At 49.3% G+C, this 17,048-nt stretch overlaps 1 protein-coding gene across 2 annotated transcripts in view; it reads right to left on the bottom strand.

Moving 5' to 3' along the window:
• Nucleotides 1–433: 433 nt before the first annotated feature.
• GFOD1 (Gfo/Idh/MocA-like oxidoreductase domain containing 1) overlaps nt 434–17,048 on the bottom strand; it is a 97,038-nt gene continuing 80,423 nt past the window's right edge. For both annotated transcript variants that reach the window (XM_069563018.1, XM_069563019.1), the window contains exon 2: nt 434–2,856. In XM_069563018.1, the coding sequence (XP_069419119.1) occupies nt 1,937–2,856 (920 nt within the window). In that variant the 3' untranslated portion in view covers nt 434–1,936. The remainder of the gene's footprint in view (nt 2,857–17,048) is intronic.

Here is a 17,048-nt window from a genome sequence, read left to right as displayed (position 1 = left end):
TGTAGCCGACTAACCTTCCCACATGGCAGGAAGGCCCGGGAAGCAGGGAAATTCTTTCTAGGAAGATGATTCCTACTCCTCTGTGCTAGAAAATACCAACATTCCAGGGGTGTTTGGACATGGCACCGCCGCACCCAGGGTCAGCCTGGGATGCGTAGCGTACGAGGATGGAGGAGCAACTGATCAGACAGTTAGTTCGTTTTGAGACTTTGCCTGCTCAGAGCCTGGGGTGCACTCTCAGCCCCTTAAATTCCCTTCCAGTTCCACTGCGGGCCATCTGAAAAGACTCCAAATGTTACTCGTGTGCCAAAGACAACAGCTGGGTTTCTGTGACTGTGAACAGACTCCGTAGACTTACAAGTAATCCTCTCAACAGCCAACCTCAACAAACATCCTATGTGTGGTGAAGAATTAAGAAAAGTAAACAATAGGATAAGGCCTCATTTTCAAAATGTATTTGACTTAAGCTTTCTTTCAAGACCAGGTCTGAATTCCCAAGAGGGATTTTAGTGACAAGGTGGTAGAGAGCATTTATAAACGTGTGTGTCTGTCTGTCTGTCTCTGGCCGTTCCCTCTGGCACCGCCTGCTCCAAGCCTGCAGTTTGCCATCTCCAGTAAAAGCTCAATAAGCAGAGGGCGTTAAGATAAGAGGGATAGGAGGCCAGGGGAGGGAGAAGATGTTTTTTCCTATATTAGCTTTCTCAAGCCTAAGCAAACTATACACCTCAGAGGGTTCTAAAACCCCATTTAGAAATACTGAAGATAATGTTCCTTGCTGTCCTTTTGTTTTAATACCTAGTCAAAAGTTTTCACTTTTTTGATGCATGAGAACAAAGGTCCAAACTAAGGAAAAGAGCCTTGACATTTTTCTCCCCCAAAGGGAAGATGATTATATCTGTGTGAACCTGAAGGCTTCCCTTTTAAAATCCACAAAGTGGGGGACTCTCCTAGGAGCCCTTCCCCAGCTTGCCAGGAGAGATGGGCACAGGGGTGGCTCACTTTCCCTTCTGCTAGGGACTTGTCCCTGCAAGCCTGGGGCTCACAGCTGCCCCGGGGCCTGGACAACAGCCCAGGAGCTTATGGTCCTGGGTCCATCCGGCTGTCTCCTCGGTCCTCTGAAAGGACCATGTCTATACTGCACTGGAAATAGTTACAAGGTGGCTCCTTGTGGGCTTTTAATCCTGACACATCCAAAGGGAAATTTTCTTCTCTGCCTTGTGTATTTCGGGGCCCTTGCCCTCACCTTTTGGCTCCAGGGAGCATGATTCTCGCCTCGGCTGGCCCTTCTTGGCACTCCTTGACTTGGCCTCAGGCCAGGAAAAGGGCAATAAGTCAATTAGGAAGACACCTCCTCCATCAGCTTCGGGGGGCCCAACCTTCAAGAAAGCTGTATACTTTGCTACAAGTACTTTATCTCCCCGCAGACCCTGTAAGTGGCTTCCTGGAATCTGAACTTTCTCTTTAGCCACTGATCCTGCCTCTCCCCAGACCAAGGGGCTGGCGTGGCCACCTAAGGATGCACCTTCTCCTGCCCGCTGAGCTCGCCTGTTGGATTCAGGGGCCCTGATTGCCAAGGGGCATTTGGCTTGCAAAGGAGGCCAAGACAGGGTTAGGGGTGGGGGGGAGCTGGTGGCGCGATGGATGTAGTGCAGAGGCCAGCCATCCCTCCTGGCTGCTCAAAGTTGAAGGGCAGGGAGAAGCAGCCTCCCAACTCATTCTTGATTGGGGCCCCTCATCCGGATAGGGGCTCAGCCTCCCAGACCCCATTCCCACACATTCCCCCCTTTCCGCTTCCCGGCCCCCAGACTCCTCGAGGCCACCTCTCCCTTCCCCCCACCCCGCCCCCCTCCTCTGGCTGGAGGCCTGGGTCACGCCGGGTCCCCAGTCCGGGTCCCCCCAGTCCGGGTCCCCCCAGTCCGGGTCCCCCCAGTCCGGGCTAGCAGTACAGGGACATCCTGCTGCGGCGCATGGCCTCGCTGATCAGGTAGGCGGGGCTCAGCTCGGGCTCCTCGGTCATCACCGCGATGTTCTGCCACTCGCCCGTCTGGCTGGACCGCTTGATGGTGTCCACCACGCACAGGGCGTATAGGCAGTCGTCGAAGGTGGCAGCCATGGTGAGTGGCCGGCCGTCCCACGTGCGCCGATCGTCCTGGTCCTGGAAGGCCTGGCGCACGGCCTGCATCATCCTGATGGTGCCGCGCAGGTAGGGCGAGGGGATGTCGCTGAAGGCCTTCTCGGGCAGCAGGGAGTTGCTGACCGGCGTGGCGTCCTGCACCAGCAGCTCCTGCTCCGGGGCGCTGTTGCGCTGGCCGTACAGGTCCGTGCCCACGGCCAGGAGGCGCCCAGCCGAGCCCACCACGGTCACGTCCTGCTTGAACTCGCCGGGCACGTTGAAGTTGAGGGTGACGGCACAGCACACCCCACCCTCCAGCACCATCTGGAAGGTGCAGAAGTCGTCGCTGGTGATCTGACGGATGCCCTTGATGTGGTCGGTCTGCTTCACGAAGGTCTTGAGCAGCCCGTGGGCCTTGACGGCCTTCTGGCCGGTGAGGAAGGTCAGCAGGTCGATGATGTAGGTGCCCACCGAGTGCAGCCCGCCGCCGCCCATCAGATCGTCGCAGCTCCAGTTGTACTTCTTGCCCAGCAGGCTGCCGCCGTGCACCTGCACCTCGCACACCAGCAGCTCGCCCACGTAGCCCTCCTCGATGAGCTGCTTCATGCGCACGAAGGCCGGCAGGAAGCGCAGCACGTTGCCCATGACGCTCATGAGCTTCGGGTAGTAGTGGGCGGCCGACATCATGCGGAAGGCGTCTAGCGGTGTGGCCGCGCGGTCGCAGATGACGTTCTTGCCGATGCCTGTGGGCGGAGCACAAACAGCACATGAGGACGCTGGCGCCGAGCGGCAGACAGGGGCGCTGTGGCCCCCTGGTCCCCGTTCATGAACCAGGAAGCGAATGGGACTACTCTTTTTTGGTAGTTGCTATTGTGTGTCTGGAGAAGGCAATGGCAACCCACTCCAGTACTCTTGCCTGGGTCTGGGTGTGTGTGTGGGTGTGGGTGTGTGGGTGTGTCTGTGTGTGTGTGTGTCTGTGTGTGTCTGTCTGTGTGTGTCTGTCTGTGTGTGTCTGTGTGTGTCTCTGTGTGTGTGTGCGCGCGCATACTTAGTCGCTCAGTCGTGTCTGACTCTTTGCGACCCCATGGACTGTAGCCCGCCAGGCTCCTCAGTCCATGGCATTCTCCAGGCAAATATACTGGAGTGGGTTGCCATGCTCTCCTCCAGGGGAATCTTCCTGACCCAGGGATCGGGCCCAGGTCTCCCGCATTGCAGGCGGATTCTTTACCGTCTGGGCCACCAGGGAAGCCCAAGAATACTGAAGTGGGTAGCCTATCCCTTCTCTAGGGGATCTTCCCCACCCAGGAATCCAACTGGGGTCTCCTGCATTGCAGGCAGATTCTTTACCAGCTGAGCTACTATTATCCTTTTTAAAAGTTTTATTTATCTTTTAAATTTTTATTATTTTTAATTGGCGGAGAATTGCTTTACAACAGTTGTGTTGGTTTCTGCCAAACATCAACATGAATCAGCCATAGGTATATATATGCCCCCTCCTTCTTGAACCTCCCTCCCACCTCCCACCCCCCCTAGGTTGACAGAGAGCACTGGGGTTGACCTCCCTGTATGACTAACTACTCTTATTACAATTTTAAAACATCTTCTTATACCTTTTATTTATACAAAAATAACATTCTATATATTTCAGCATTACTTTAAATATTAAAGTCAAATTACTTTAGTATTAAACTATCACAGTGATTTAAATATTAAGATTTATTTTCATACATTTAACTAGCCTATACTTTACAAATATTTTTAAGTATTTGCCAATATCAGGTGTTTCACTTAATATTTTATTTATATTAATCTGTAACATTTCATATATAGTTTTATTTGTAAAATTAAAATATTTAAATATAAAATGTTCTATTAAAGTACACAATATGGGTTTTACATATAAAATATATTTTGTCAAAAGTTATACAAGCAATGTTTTATATATTTTTATTTGTAAAATATAATTTTTATTAAAAATATGTGTAGCAAATAGTATTTTTATCTGGACAGAACTGGAATAAAGATGAAATCATGGCCAATGTAAGTCTGATAAAGTATGAGGAAAAATTTCTTAATCGCATACTTCCAAAGTCTAAGTTTTTACCTGTCTCTCCTACAACCACCAATAAAGGATTATGTTTTGTGTGTTTTCTTATTTATTTTGCATTATGGGTTAGGGCTGGCAGCCGTCACAGATGTGTTTGTTTAATGTTTTCCAGTTCCTTATGGGAAGAGCGGATATTCCTTCTATCTGAGACATGGGTGGTGATGACTCAGCCCTCATCTTGTCTGGTTGTGGGGAGACTGGGGTTGTTGGCGCCTCTGGCAATGGAGTTGAGACTAAGTAAGAATTATGCTTATAGTGACTTAGCATGCATGCACCATGACTATACTGGGTACGTAAGTTCCAGGGAGATGATGCCCTTTAGGAAACTAAGCTGTTCTGGATCAAGAGAAGACAAAAGATCAAAGGCTAGGAGAGTGAAGGGAGAAGAGAATTCACTCCAAGAGAAAGTCAAAGGTCAGGGAAGAAAAATTCAGCTGAACCTGGAGAAACAGTTATCTGGGACTTAAAAAAATAAAGTAATAATTTAAAAAGTTATACAGATTTGTTAGCAAGCCAGGTTGGGGAGCTTCTGAAACAAGGCACCTTGGTTCCTATGAGGTCTCTGCTGTGCAGTCATGTTCTGCACCTAGACCCCCACTATGGAGCACGCCAGCCACAGACAAGGGACAGGCCACAGGGGAGATGGCGCAATGAGACCCACACCCATCCCGGTTGTCTTGACCACGGGAATCTGACTTGACAAAATCCATGAACACTGCCCTCCATCTGAGCTAAGAGGGTCCTGTGGAAGACCTATGACTGTGCGTGTCTGTCCGGTGGAAATGCCTGGGCAAGGCTATACGCACATGGGGCTCTCATTTTCCCACTGGAAGAGCAAGTGGAACAATGGAAGTGCCCAGCACAGATTGGAGAAAATAAATACAATCGGTGGCTGTCAGTTTCCAAGTGTTCATCAAATTCTGGCCCCAAGTGAAAGGCATGGAGCCCACACACCAACCCTATCTCTTGGCCTCCTCTACATTAGCAGAGTTGGGCTGGCTTTCCTGATGACTGTGAATGAGCAGCAAGAAGCTTCTTGAACTCTGAGCAACCAGGTGAAGACTGAGGCTCCAGCAGAGGGATAAGGAAACACTGGGTTGTGTTACCAAAAGTCCTGTGCACTTGTGTGACATCGTGTTCTGATAATATGATCCTGTCGGCACTGGACTCCTGCTGGCGGGAACAGATTTCTATGTAAACAGATCAGTAGGCCACCACAGGTACAGGTGACACAATGTTGCCCAAATCTGCCTCACACCTGCTGGGTACAGGCTGTGGCCGCTCCTATACCCTACCTCATGGTCTGCAAAACCAGGATCCCTGATGGCCATCTTCTCAGCTACCGGTCATATTAATGACACATGAAAAAAGAAGTTTACCTGATTTTTCTACTATAAGAACTATAAGATAAAATAGTAAAAGAAAACACAAATTGAGAAAAATAATCCACTCCCCTCCACATACCCAAAGCAACCAACTCATGGGTAATTCTTTGAAGCTTTGTAGATGAAAAGATACTGATGAAAGCTATTGACTCCCTTTCCAGAAAAATGCATGCATGGGTGTCCCAAGATTCTGAGATACAGGCATCTCTTCCTTTGCACTGTTTAAGTATATTGTGGTCCCACAAGAGACAGCAGCTCCCTCAAGGAACAAGGTTGGGCATTCTAATTTCTTAGGTCTCCACGATGCCCACAGCACTTTAGCGGCATGCCTGTGTGTGCCAGAAACCAGTGAGCGTTGCAGTCTGGCCCCATGTCTCTGCCTACTGTCCTTCTCAATGTCCACACTTTACAGATGGGTCTTGACAATGTCTTGACACACAATACCGTATCTTCAAAAATCAGAAGAGACTTCTAGGAATCTGTTGTAAAGAAATCTTCTAAAATGCGATCACAGCTTCTTGCCCAAAGATGCCTCTCACTGTATTATTTATTAAAGTGAAAAGCTAACAACCATGCAAGTGCCCCACGATAGAAGAATGTATAAGTAGGCTGTAATACAGCCGCATAATGGAAGATTGTGCAACCATTGAAAGCGATGCTCATAAAGACTTTTTAGTGACAAGCAAAATGATTATGAGGTCATGTTAAGTGAAAGGGCTCTATTCATAGACATACTATGATCTCAACTCTCTCTTAAAAGGACAAGAAAAAAAAGAGAATACATCAAAATGTTTACAGTGGTTAATTAATTAATACAATCAAGACTGATCTTTATTTTCTTCACTACCATTTTCTAAGTTTGTATTTTTATGGTCAGAGAAACACTGGGGTTTTTTTTTAGGGCCAAAGGAGTCATAAAGACTTCATGTGATGGCAGAAGGGCCCTTCAAAACCAAGGTCCCAGAGCTCTCGGACCTGCCCCCATTGTGCCCAGGGAGCTGGGAGAAGCCCCACCAACCCTGAACCTGTGATGCTGCTGAGGCTCAGTCTCCGCTGCCAGGTCTTCCCATCCATTTTCCCAAGACTCCATGATTCTGGTGATGGCTATGTACTCTCTCAATAAGATCAATTCACAAAACTGTACCCATATCCCTAGCTCATGGATGGCCCCCTAGGGTTCTGCAGGATAGGTATCTCCACCGTAAGTCATAAGATAACTCCTGTGCTGTGCTTAGTCGCCTCTAACTCTTTGCGACCCCATGGACTGTAGCCCACCAGGCTCTTTCGCCCATGGGATTCTCCAGGCAAGAACATTGGAGTGGGTTACCACGCTCTCCTCCACGCGATCTTTCCAACCCAGGGACTGAACCCAGATCTCCTGCATTGCAGGTGGATTCTTTACCATCTGAGTCACCAGGGAGGCCCAAGAATACTGGAGTGGGTAGCCTAGCCCCTTCTCCAGGGAATCTTCCCGACCCAGGGATTGAAGCTGCATTGCAGGTGGATTCTTCACCAGCTAAGCTACCCAGGAAGCCCTGTGGAAACCCTTATAATGTACTGGGTTCTTTTTATTGGACTATATCCCTTCTTTTCTGGATTAATGTATTGTTTAAAAAATAAGATATTGCTTCCAACTTCAAGGGAACCCCTAACTCAGAGCTAGCAGACCCCTCACATATCTATAAAGCACAGTTTATTTTCTCTCTTTCATACAATCTTTTCTCAACCCTACTTCTTGGACCCCGCCCTCAAAGTCCTTAGGTTTTCTTGGCCTTCTTTTCTTCCCCATCAAAGTCTGCCCTTCCAAAATGCCCAGAACCTGAAACTCCAATGTCCTTAGCAGTTTAACAAGAATTGAGGACATAGGCTGAAAGAATACCACTCTAACCGTGGACTTGCAGTCATCAGATACTGTGTGTGTGTACACGTGTGTGCGTGCACGTGTGTGTACACGTGTGTGTGTACTGCGTGTGCATCCATGTGGCACAGAGCGTTCCTCTCACCCCCAGAATCATGTGCCATGTGAAGGGAGCCTTGTTATCTATGCAGCGGGGTGGCAGGGCCCACAGTCTGGTGTGTCAGATGCCACTGACTGTGTGTAGGGGTTTTTCCCAAAGAAAGCAGACAGGTCCTTGCCCTCCAAATCACCTTTGTCAGCCTGGGCTTTGGGTCTGGTTCTCCGGAAATACCATAGGTCCCTGGTGCCTTCCTGATTTTCATGACTTAGCACCTCTCCCTTCTTGCCACTCCCAGGGAAAGTGCTGGGGTGGGCTCTTGAGAGAAAAGCCTTCCCCATTTTGTGTTAGAAAGGAAATAATAAGTAGAGGCACCTCCCTAAGCCCGAGGCTCTGACCTTCCTTTGCTGTGAAAGTAAGTAGATTCTCCCAGGGAGACAGGAACTGAGGAGGTCAGGAAGAGGCATAGGGCTGCCTGCCCTCAAAGGCTGCCCGCCACCAAGGCAGCCATGCTGACTCCTAACAGGGGAAGATCACCCGCCTGGGCTCCGTTTTATAAACCCCACAGCCCTGCATCCATACGTATCTCAGAGCACCACACACACACTTCCTTTAGGTTTGGGGTTCCTATTGTCTTGTGGCAAGATGTGTCCTTCTAAAGCAAAACATCCAAAACTTTAGGGCCTCAAACAATCTTAGAAAAAATCACGCAACAGACAGAGGCCCGGGGGTGGGGAGAGGGAACGAAGACTCAGTGTTTACTGGAGACAGAGTTTCGGTTTAGGAAAGTGGAAAATTTGAGAGAGAATAATGAGGAGAGTTGCGCAATAATGTGAATGTATTTAGCGCCACTGAACTGTACAGTTAAATATGGTTAAAATGTTTTATATTGAGCTTTACCACAACAAAAACAAACATAAAAAAAAAAAGCATGCAGCAGAGAATCAAACAAAGGGACTTGAGACACATGGACCCGATTCCACTCCGAATAAACAGGAGGTGTGAAATGGACTGGGGGCAATCCCGAGTGCCCAGGGAAAAAAACCACTGTGTACTTGGCCAAAGCCCAGACATTTGCTGAGCAGCGGAAGAGTTTCAACCCTGAATACTCACTGGAAAGACTGATGCTGAAGCTGAAGCTCCAATATTTTGGCCATCTGATGAGAAGAGCCTACTCATTGCAAAAGGCCCTGATGCTGGCAAAGACTGAAGGGAAGAGAAGGGGATGAGAGAAGATGAGATGGTTGGATGGCATCACTGACTCGATGGACATGAGTTTGAGCAAGCTCCAGGAGATGTGAAGGACAGGGAAGCCTGGTGTGCTGCGGTCCATGAGGTTGCAGAGTCGGACATGACTGAACAACAACATTTGTGCTCAAAGTGATGTAGAGGAACAGCGGTAGCTTTCTTGACACTCGTGACTGTGGTAGTCGGAGGTCACCCTGCTGTTCCCTCCAGCAACACCAGGGCCCCATGCTCAGCCCGCTCCACACAGGGCTCTGTGGCGACACCAAAAGCAGCTGTCTAAGAACCTTGCTGTATTTGTCAGGGGGTACAACGTGACTCTGGTGGGTGGCGGAAGATACACAGCACTGGTCCGGATGTTGTGGGGAAGTCTTCCTAACCCACCTCCACGAAGACCATCTGCCCCTTTGCATGATGACAGAGAACTTAAGTTGGGTCTTTTGGAAGCCTTCGGATTGGAACCAACTTACTTTATCAAGTTCAAGGTCCCCTTGTCAGCAAATAAAGCAAGAGCTCCCAGTGCTTAAGGTGGTAAGATTAATGCCTTCTCACCCAAGTCACAGAGCTAAAGCTGAGGAGAAAATGAGATGATGGTAAATTTCTGGAAGGTGAAGGTTCCATGTGCAAGGCAGTACGCCTGCTCTTTGTTAGGAGCTTTTACATGAAATCACTGAGGGCATTTTACTGCCATCCTGAAGTCCTTCGTGGGGAGACAGAGTTTTTCTTCTGAGTGTGTGCGTGTGTGCTAAGTCACTTCAGTCATGCCGACTCTTTGCAACCCTGTGGACTATAACCAGCCAGTCTCCCCTATCCATGGATTCTCCAGACAAGAATACTGGAGTGGGTTGCCGTGCCCTCCTCCAAGGGATCTTCCAGAATCAGGGACCGAACCCAAGTCTCCTGAGTTCCCTGCCTTGCATGGAATCCAAAGGTGGATTCTTTACCACTAGTGCCACCTGGGAAGCCCCCATGTGTGCTATGTAACCAATCCTAAACATCCACACCCTGGGAAGACTCAGTGCCACAGGGAAGGAGTTTCCAACCAAAGGACCCTAAAGTAGAATTCGGGCAGCTGCGCCATCACGCCCTCCAAGCCCAGGGTCTCCACACTATGGCTGAGAACTCACCTGTCTCTCTTTCCAGAGACCAGAGTTTTTATGGGAGCTGATACTCCATCCCAGGGAAACTGCCCCCAGGAGTAGGGTAAGGGGTTCCCCATTGACACTTCTGGGGAAAGACACATGCTTTCTTCTACCCACAGAGCAGCTGTGCTCTCTTGCCCTGGATCGGGTAGGTTATCCCAGGATGCCCAGAGAATCACTGCCATCCGGCCACTTGGAGCCCTTCTTTAGCATAATCAGCCTGGAACTTCAAAATATCCCTCTCTCCCAGCACATTTCCAATCACACACTCCCTTATCTTATCTGATCTTTGAGGCCAGTGCTCCTTTCCCACCAGTTCTTCCTGGTGATTCCACTTCTGTTGACAGCCCCTAATCTTCTGAAAGCCAGAGTGGATGCTGGTCCTACAGGCTGGCAGAGCCCCCAAGAGAAGTCCCATAGGATATGGCTTCCTAATTCTCTCTCCCCTTCACACAAGATAAGAGAGGGCTTTCCCTGCATTTCCAGTGGGGAACTCATTCTCTTCCTTTATATTCCATTCCTTCAATATTTCTGTGTTAGGCACACACAGAAAAAGAGTGAAAAAGATGAAAAGGAGCTCACAGTTTAGTAGAAGAAACCAACCAGGAAATGAGTGGTTATGCGATCTAATAGATTATAGGATCTAATAGAGGGATGGACAGAGAGCAGAAGGAGGGGCTGCCCAACTGACTTGGATATGACACAAAGCTCTGCTGGAGAGGTAACATTTGGGCAGGGTTCTGAAGCATATGTAAGAGTTCACCTGTTTGTTCAGCAGCTTCAGGTCTCATTTAGAAAATGGGTCTAAAATAACAGTGTTTTTTAAAAATATTCTTTTGAGATGCAATTTGAATTAAACAAGATTTGCACTGTTAAAGTATGTTTAACCTGGGTCTGAGAAATCACAAAACTTGGACTACTTACAAAAAATTGTGTGTATCCTGAGATTAAATTTTCTGAATAAGAGGGTCAATGGAGTCTTAAAAGGGTCTCTAATTCAAAGGAAATCAAGCAGAGCTAACGTTTAGAGTGACGAAAAAAGTTTTTAAAGACCAAGATTAAATCTCTGGTTTCAACAGAACTAGGTATTTGAACAGACAGGGCTACTTGAAATCCTACCTTCCTGTACTCAGAGACACGGGGCCTTTGGTCAGGTTCACCCTCTGACTGCGACACTCCACTTAGTCCAGTTCAGTCCCTTCCTTCCTTATTCCCATCCTACGGCCATATCTCCTTCCCCAACACACACAGACACACAGACACACACACACACACACAGACACACACACACACACGTTTTCTTTTCGCTGAGAATGCACATCAGCAGAAATGACCTATCTAAACCCCACTCTGCCCTCTAGGCCTTCCTCTGTATAAATTGGGAGCAGAACCCCCTTGGAGAGGTTAAATCTTTCATCTTCAATCCCCATGACAGTTCCTGACAAACAACTTCCCAACTCACAGCCCTAATCTGACGCGTTCTCAATACTCCCGACAGAATTTAAAATAGCAACCACCACCTTTCACAGAACACTGGCTCTGTGCCAGCAGAGGCTGTGTATTTTACACACCCTTTCTTTTTTTTTCATGGACACAACCCCATGAGGCAGAAACGAACACTGTCCCCACCTCACAGACGCAGAAACCGAGCTTCTGCAAGGGGAAGCTACTTGCCTGCGGCACCGCAACTCAGTGGTAAGGACAGCTGGGATCTGATCCCAGACATGTGTTCCCATCCGGGCCAGCTGGCCCCACGTGCCTATCACAGAGGGGCAATGCCCAGGGCACCACAGGGGGGCTCCCAGGAGGTGGTGCAACTGGCCGCGGTGAGCACCAGAAACTGGGAAACAGTGGTGGGGCTGCCGAGGGCGCCCAATGCCCAGCCAGATGACGATGCAAAGTCTCCCACAGCAACTTCTAATTTCACACCTGAGAGGGAAAGGGGTCAGGGTGGTGCATCTTCAGCTCCTTTTGTCAAGGATGCTGTCAGTGGGCTCTGAAAGAGTTGGGGGAAGCCAAGGAAAGGAGGTCAATGGGGGTTAATAAGGATGGGACTTGATACTGAACTGAATTAGACGTTTACGTGCTGTTCTGTATATAACCTGCCCTTGCAGCCCACCCCACATTCCACCAACCTCTATGGACTTTTCCCCCACTACTCTGGCTTGTCGTCAGTCTTCCTCTTGCACAGGAACCCCTGTCAGGGGTTAGATTTTCTCAGATGGTTTCACATACAATGGTATATTCTAATTATAGCTCCTATAATACCCACAACAGGGAGAGCGCTCCTGACACACTTCTAATTTGGGGTTTCCTTATTAGTCCCTGGTAGCTCAGCTGGTGAAGAATCTGCCTGCAATGCAGAAGACCCCTGTTTGACTTCTGGGTTGGGAAGATCCACTGGAGAAGGGACTAGGCTACCCACTCCAGTATTCTTGGGCTTCCCTGGTGGCTCAGATGGTAAAGAATCCGTCTGCAGTGTGGGAGACATGGGTTCAGTCCCTGGGTTGGGAAGATCCCCTGGAGAAGGGAACAGCTATCCACTCCAGTATTCTGGCCTGGAGAATTCCATGGACTGTATAGTCCATGGGGTCGCAAAGGGTCGCACATGACTGAGCGACTTTCACTTTCACTGGTCAGTTGCACACATTTCTTCCCAGGTGGTGCAATGGTGAAAAATCCACCTGCAAATGCAGGAGACTCTGGAGATGGGGGTTCAGTCCCTAGGTTGGGAAGATCCCTTGGAGAAGGAAATGGCAACGCACTCCAGTATTCTTGCCTGTTAAATCCCATGAGCAGAGGAGCCTGGTGGGCTACAGTCCATGGGGTCACAAAGAGTCAGACATGATCAAGGGACTGAGCATGCACGTGTACACCAACACTATGGCTAATACAGGTTGAGGAGATAACCTCAGGAAGTTTCTAGCCAGCTCCTTCTAGCTCCTTCCAGCCTGGACATCCCCAGAGGAGAAAAGAAAAGCTTACCACTTCTAGCCCAAGGGGACCAAGAGGAGAGGTTTAGAAACAGCAGGTAGGTAGGCGGGAGCTTGAGACCTTCTAGGCTAGACGCAAGTTTCCCAACCTCCCTGCCTAGAGGTGGCACGTGCAGACACCCATGTGAGGGAGGCAGGGAGGCGGTAAGAGGGTCCCTGGGGGGACAGAGGTCTGGGGCTGGATGCAGTGGCTGCAATGGTCAGGACTTGGGGACAAAGGGAAACAGCCAGGACCGTAGGTCCTGCTGTGCTGGTCCCAAAGAGCCAAATGACACATACCGCACGTCAGTGGTTATTATCCTGGGGGGTGGCCTGTACCACCACCACCACCACACATGTGGACAAGCCAGGAGTCAGAGGCACCATCTGGATCCAGGGAACACAGCCAGTTACCTAAGCCTCACTTTCACCATAGAAGCAGTCCCATTCTGCAATTAGTGGCGGGCAAAGGGCAGAGGGCTGAACTACTGGGCCACCCGATTCATGTAAAGAGACCGAGGTACTTAAAAGAAAATATAAGTGATCAGGTTGGGTGAGATGACCAGATTCACTATCATTCTAATTCCTACCTCCCTCCCTAAAGAATGGTAATCAGGACAACTGCAGAGAAATAAAGGAATCTGTACTTCCCCTTCCTAATTATAGTGGGAGTTCTCTTCACACACCCGAAACCATGGGACATGCCTGTTAGATCCCAAAGCCACCTCCCCCGAGTCTCCGACAAAACCTCCGTCCCTAATTGTCGACAGCAAGTCAACACTCTTCAGAGAAATACTGTCCTCCCTGTATATGTAATATGAATGGAAGACAAGACTTTAAACTAGGCAACTTCTCAAAGAAAAAAAAGTAGCGAACGCTTTCCATCTAAGAGGAGTTATGCTTTAGTGAAGGGATCAGAGGTATATTCACCCAGCAGATGTTTTTTCACTTTAAAAAAACAGTATACTTCACACTGTTTTAAAGATAAAAAGATCCAGAAACACTGGATTTCTTCCCCCAGAGTCTCCTGCACACCAATAAGCAGTTGGAGCTGAACAGTGGTTGTTCACGTGCAATAGACCACAGTCCCTACCAATCCCTATAGCTGGGCTATATTAGCTTTCTACTGCTGCCCAAGAAACGACCACACACGTGGCAGCTGAATGCAGCTCCTATTTGCTGTCTTTCAGTTTTCTAGATCAGAAGTCCAGGCGGGCGCAGCTGGGCCTCTGCTTAGGGTTTCACAAGGCTGCTCTTGGAAAGAACAGGCTTCCCAGCTCAGACTGTCTGCCAAATTCAGTTCCTTGGGGCTGCAAGCCTGAGGTCACTGCTGCTTTCCTTGCAGCCTCTAGAGGCACCATCGTCAGGCCAGCAACAGTATCACGTGGAAGCAAATTCTTCCCACGCTTGGAATCTCTCTGGCTTCCCCTTCGGCCACCAGCTAGAGGGAACTCTGTCCTTAAAGGACTTCTGTAATGAGATTAGGTCCACCCGGATCAGGGCGAATGTCATACTCAAATGACTCCATCCCAGTTCCTTAATTTGCCTGCAAGCCCGAGAAAGACCCAAGTAGAGAAAGATTCTCAAGTATTTTCCAAGCAAAGGGCTTCAGACACGTGCCAACATTCCTTCCAGACCTCCCTTTGCTTTTATGCTCTTGCAGTAGTTTTTACTCCATCAAATAGGACTCGGTGAGCTACTCTAGGCTTTTTACAATCTATTATTAGTCTCCTCATTACCACGGAGACTGTGTCCTCAATTCAGGGCTCCCTGTAGACAGCGGTAACAGGAACAGTGCCAGGAAGGTGGCAGACGTGGTCTCTGTGGGGCTGGAAAAAGCACAAGGAAGGGAAGGAGAGCTGAAACAGTTATGAGCCCACCAGGAGCTCAGGCTTCCTGTCAGCTCAGTTAAGCATCACACGGGCATCATTATCCCCATTTGTCCAGAATAGAGGACAGAGGCTAAGAGGGATCGCCCAAGACCATAGACAGGTGGCAGGTCTGCCTGCAAATTCAGTTCTGTGATCCCAAGGCTCTCTGTCTTTTATTTTCCATGTCGGGAATTGCCACCGATGGGAGGGTGGGAGCAGCTTTAAAGGACTGAACCTCAGAGCACCAAGTGGGTTGAGAAAAGAAGCCCAAGCCCTCTGGGCCCAGCTAGAGCCCAGCACAGAGCTGAGAAGCCATCAGGGAAGGCAATGGGGGGATGGCAGAAGCCAGTGACTGCTTGGAGGGGGAGGGCTGGTGGCTCCGCCTGGGAGGACCACAGCCACTGTCGTCCTGGACAGGTAGACACACCTGGGCAGTGTCAGCTACAAACTGGCACTTACCAAGAGCATTGCCAATGACTGAACAACAAAGGCATTTGCCATCTGCCTCTGTGGAGATTGAACAGCTGCTAAAGCTGTTGACCTTCAATAAGTCCTGAGGGAGTTCAGGGTGGAGTGAGGCACTCTGTGCTCCAGGGAATCTGATAGGACAGGTCTTTAGATAGTTGGATGTATGATCTCAATCCTTGCATCTCCTCATATCTAGAGAAGCACTAAATCCCTTCCTGGTGACATCAGATCCTCATGACTAACAGAAACCCTTTCGTAAAATGAGCGCTTCATGGTATTGAACTCTCCCCCTTCTCCAAAACCTTATATACTGACTTTCCCCCACTGCCGCTTTGGAGCAGTCTCTCAGAGCTATCTGAGATGCTGCCTCCCGGGCTGCAGTCCTCATTTTGCCCCAAATAAAGCTTAACTCACAACTCTCGAGTTAGACATTTTTTTTTTAGTCGACAGCAGTGAACTCACAGAGCAACTGAAGGATATCAGGAGAGAGGAGGAGGGAACAGGCGTGGTGATTGGGTTCCCACACTGAACAAAGGAAGCCCTCAAGGGCCCCAGCCTTCTGCACGCAGGCACCTGCCATACACTTTACAGAGGCAACAGCCAAACCACCGTGGGGCTACACTCCCGCCCTGCCATGAAGTCCAGGAACACAGATCCTTGGAGAAATAAACACCTCCAGAAATAAACAATAAACATAGCCAGAAAGCTTCCCAGGAAAGGAAAGCAGCCCAATACCCTGAAACAATGGATCTCACCCCTTGGCCAAAAGCAGAGGGAACAAGTCAGCTGTGGGACCATCTTTAATTCAAGAGCTCCTGTTTCTGCTGATGGGACCAGACAAAGAAACCCCTCCCACAGCCAGAAGGCAATCCAGAGCCAGGGCTGAGTACTAGCAGGTCAGCATAATCATTAACAAACCACTTCCCAGAGCACTCTCCAGGTCTTAGACCAAGTCTGTGACAAGGGGTGGGGAGGGTAGTGAGGATTAGACAAAGAAAAACAACCTAGAATGAACTAGGGTGTTTGTGTGCGTTTAGGGCGGAGTGGTACAGATTTGTGACGTTCAGGGGCTGTCATGCACCCGCATCAGCCTGCTCCACGTGGGAATTTCCCGCTTTGGGCATCTCGGCAGGAAGCAGAGCATCTTCCCATTAGGGAAGCCAAGCCGGGGGTTGTTTCCCAGCAGCCTTTGCAGCTAAAGCACAAGCACACTTGGGTTTGGCCAGCCAGGGATACTACCTGGGCCTCGTACCCAAAGAAGCTGAAGTGTGGAGAGTCCAGGCCAGCAGGAGGGGTAGCAACCTCAACTTCCAAAGCAGTGACAGTGACACCAAGGATGGCCCCTGCAGCCCAGGACCAGCATCAATGCAAGCAACCAGGTCCCTCCACATTCGGGGGTTCCTCTGTCTCATCTGGCCTGATTCCAGCTGCCATAGTCTGTCTTTGTTCTTGTTTTCCAAGGCTGTCTCCTCGAGCTCCTGAACATTTCTGTGATGCATTAATGTCCTTTAGAAAAATTCCATTCTGATAAAATCAGCCAGGCAGTTTCTGTGGTTGGCAGTTAACATGCTTCCCTAGTACAACAGGTTTACAAGCTTTCTGGACTTCTTTCTGAGATTGATTTCAGTGCAGAGGAGGCACTGAGAGTCTATAAATAAAGCAGCCCAAGATCCCATGTGATTTATTGGAGCGAGGAAATGGAATGGGGGTCGGGGGATGCAGACTGAAGTTCAGATTCTGGCATTTGGAACGGTGTGACCCAAGCCATCTGACACTGAGGGAGCGCAGTT

The sequence above is a fragment of the Ovis canadensis genome, chromosome 20, assembly GCF_042477335.2.
Source record: "Ovis canadensis isolate MfBH-ARS-UI-01 breed Bighorn chromosome 20, ARS-UI_OviCan_v2, whole genome shotgun sequence".
Lineage (NCBI taxonomy): Eukaryota > Metazoa > Chordata > Mammalia > Artiodactyla > Bovidae > Ovis > Ovis canadensis.
The sequence above is the reverse complement of the archived record's forward strand: the minus strand, read 5'-3'. Positions and strand labels throughout refer to the sequence as shown.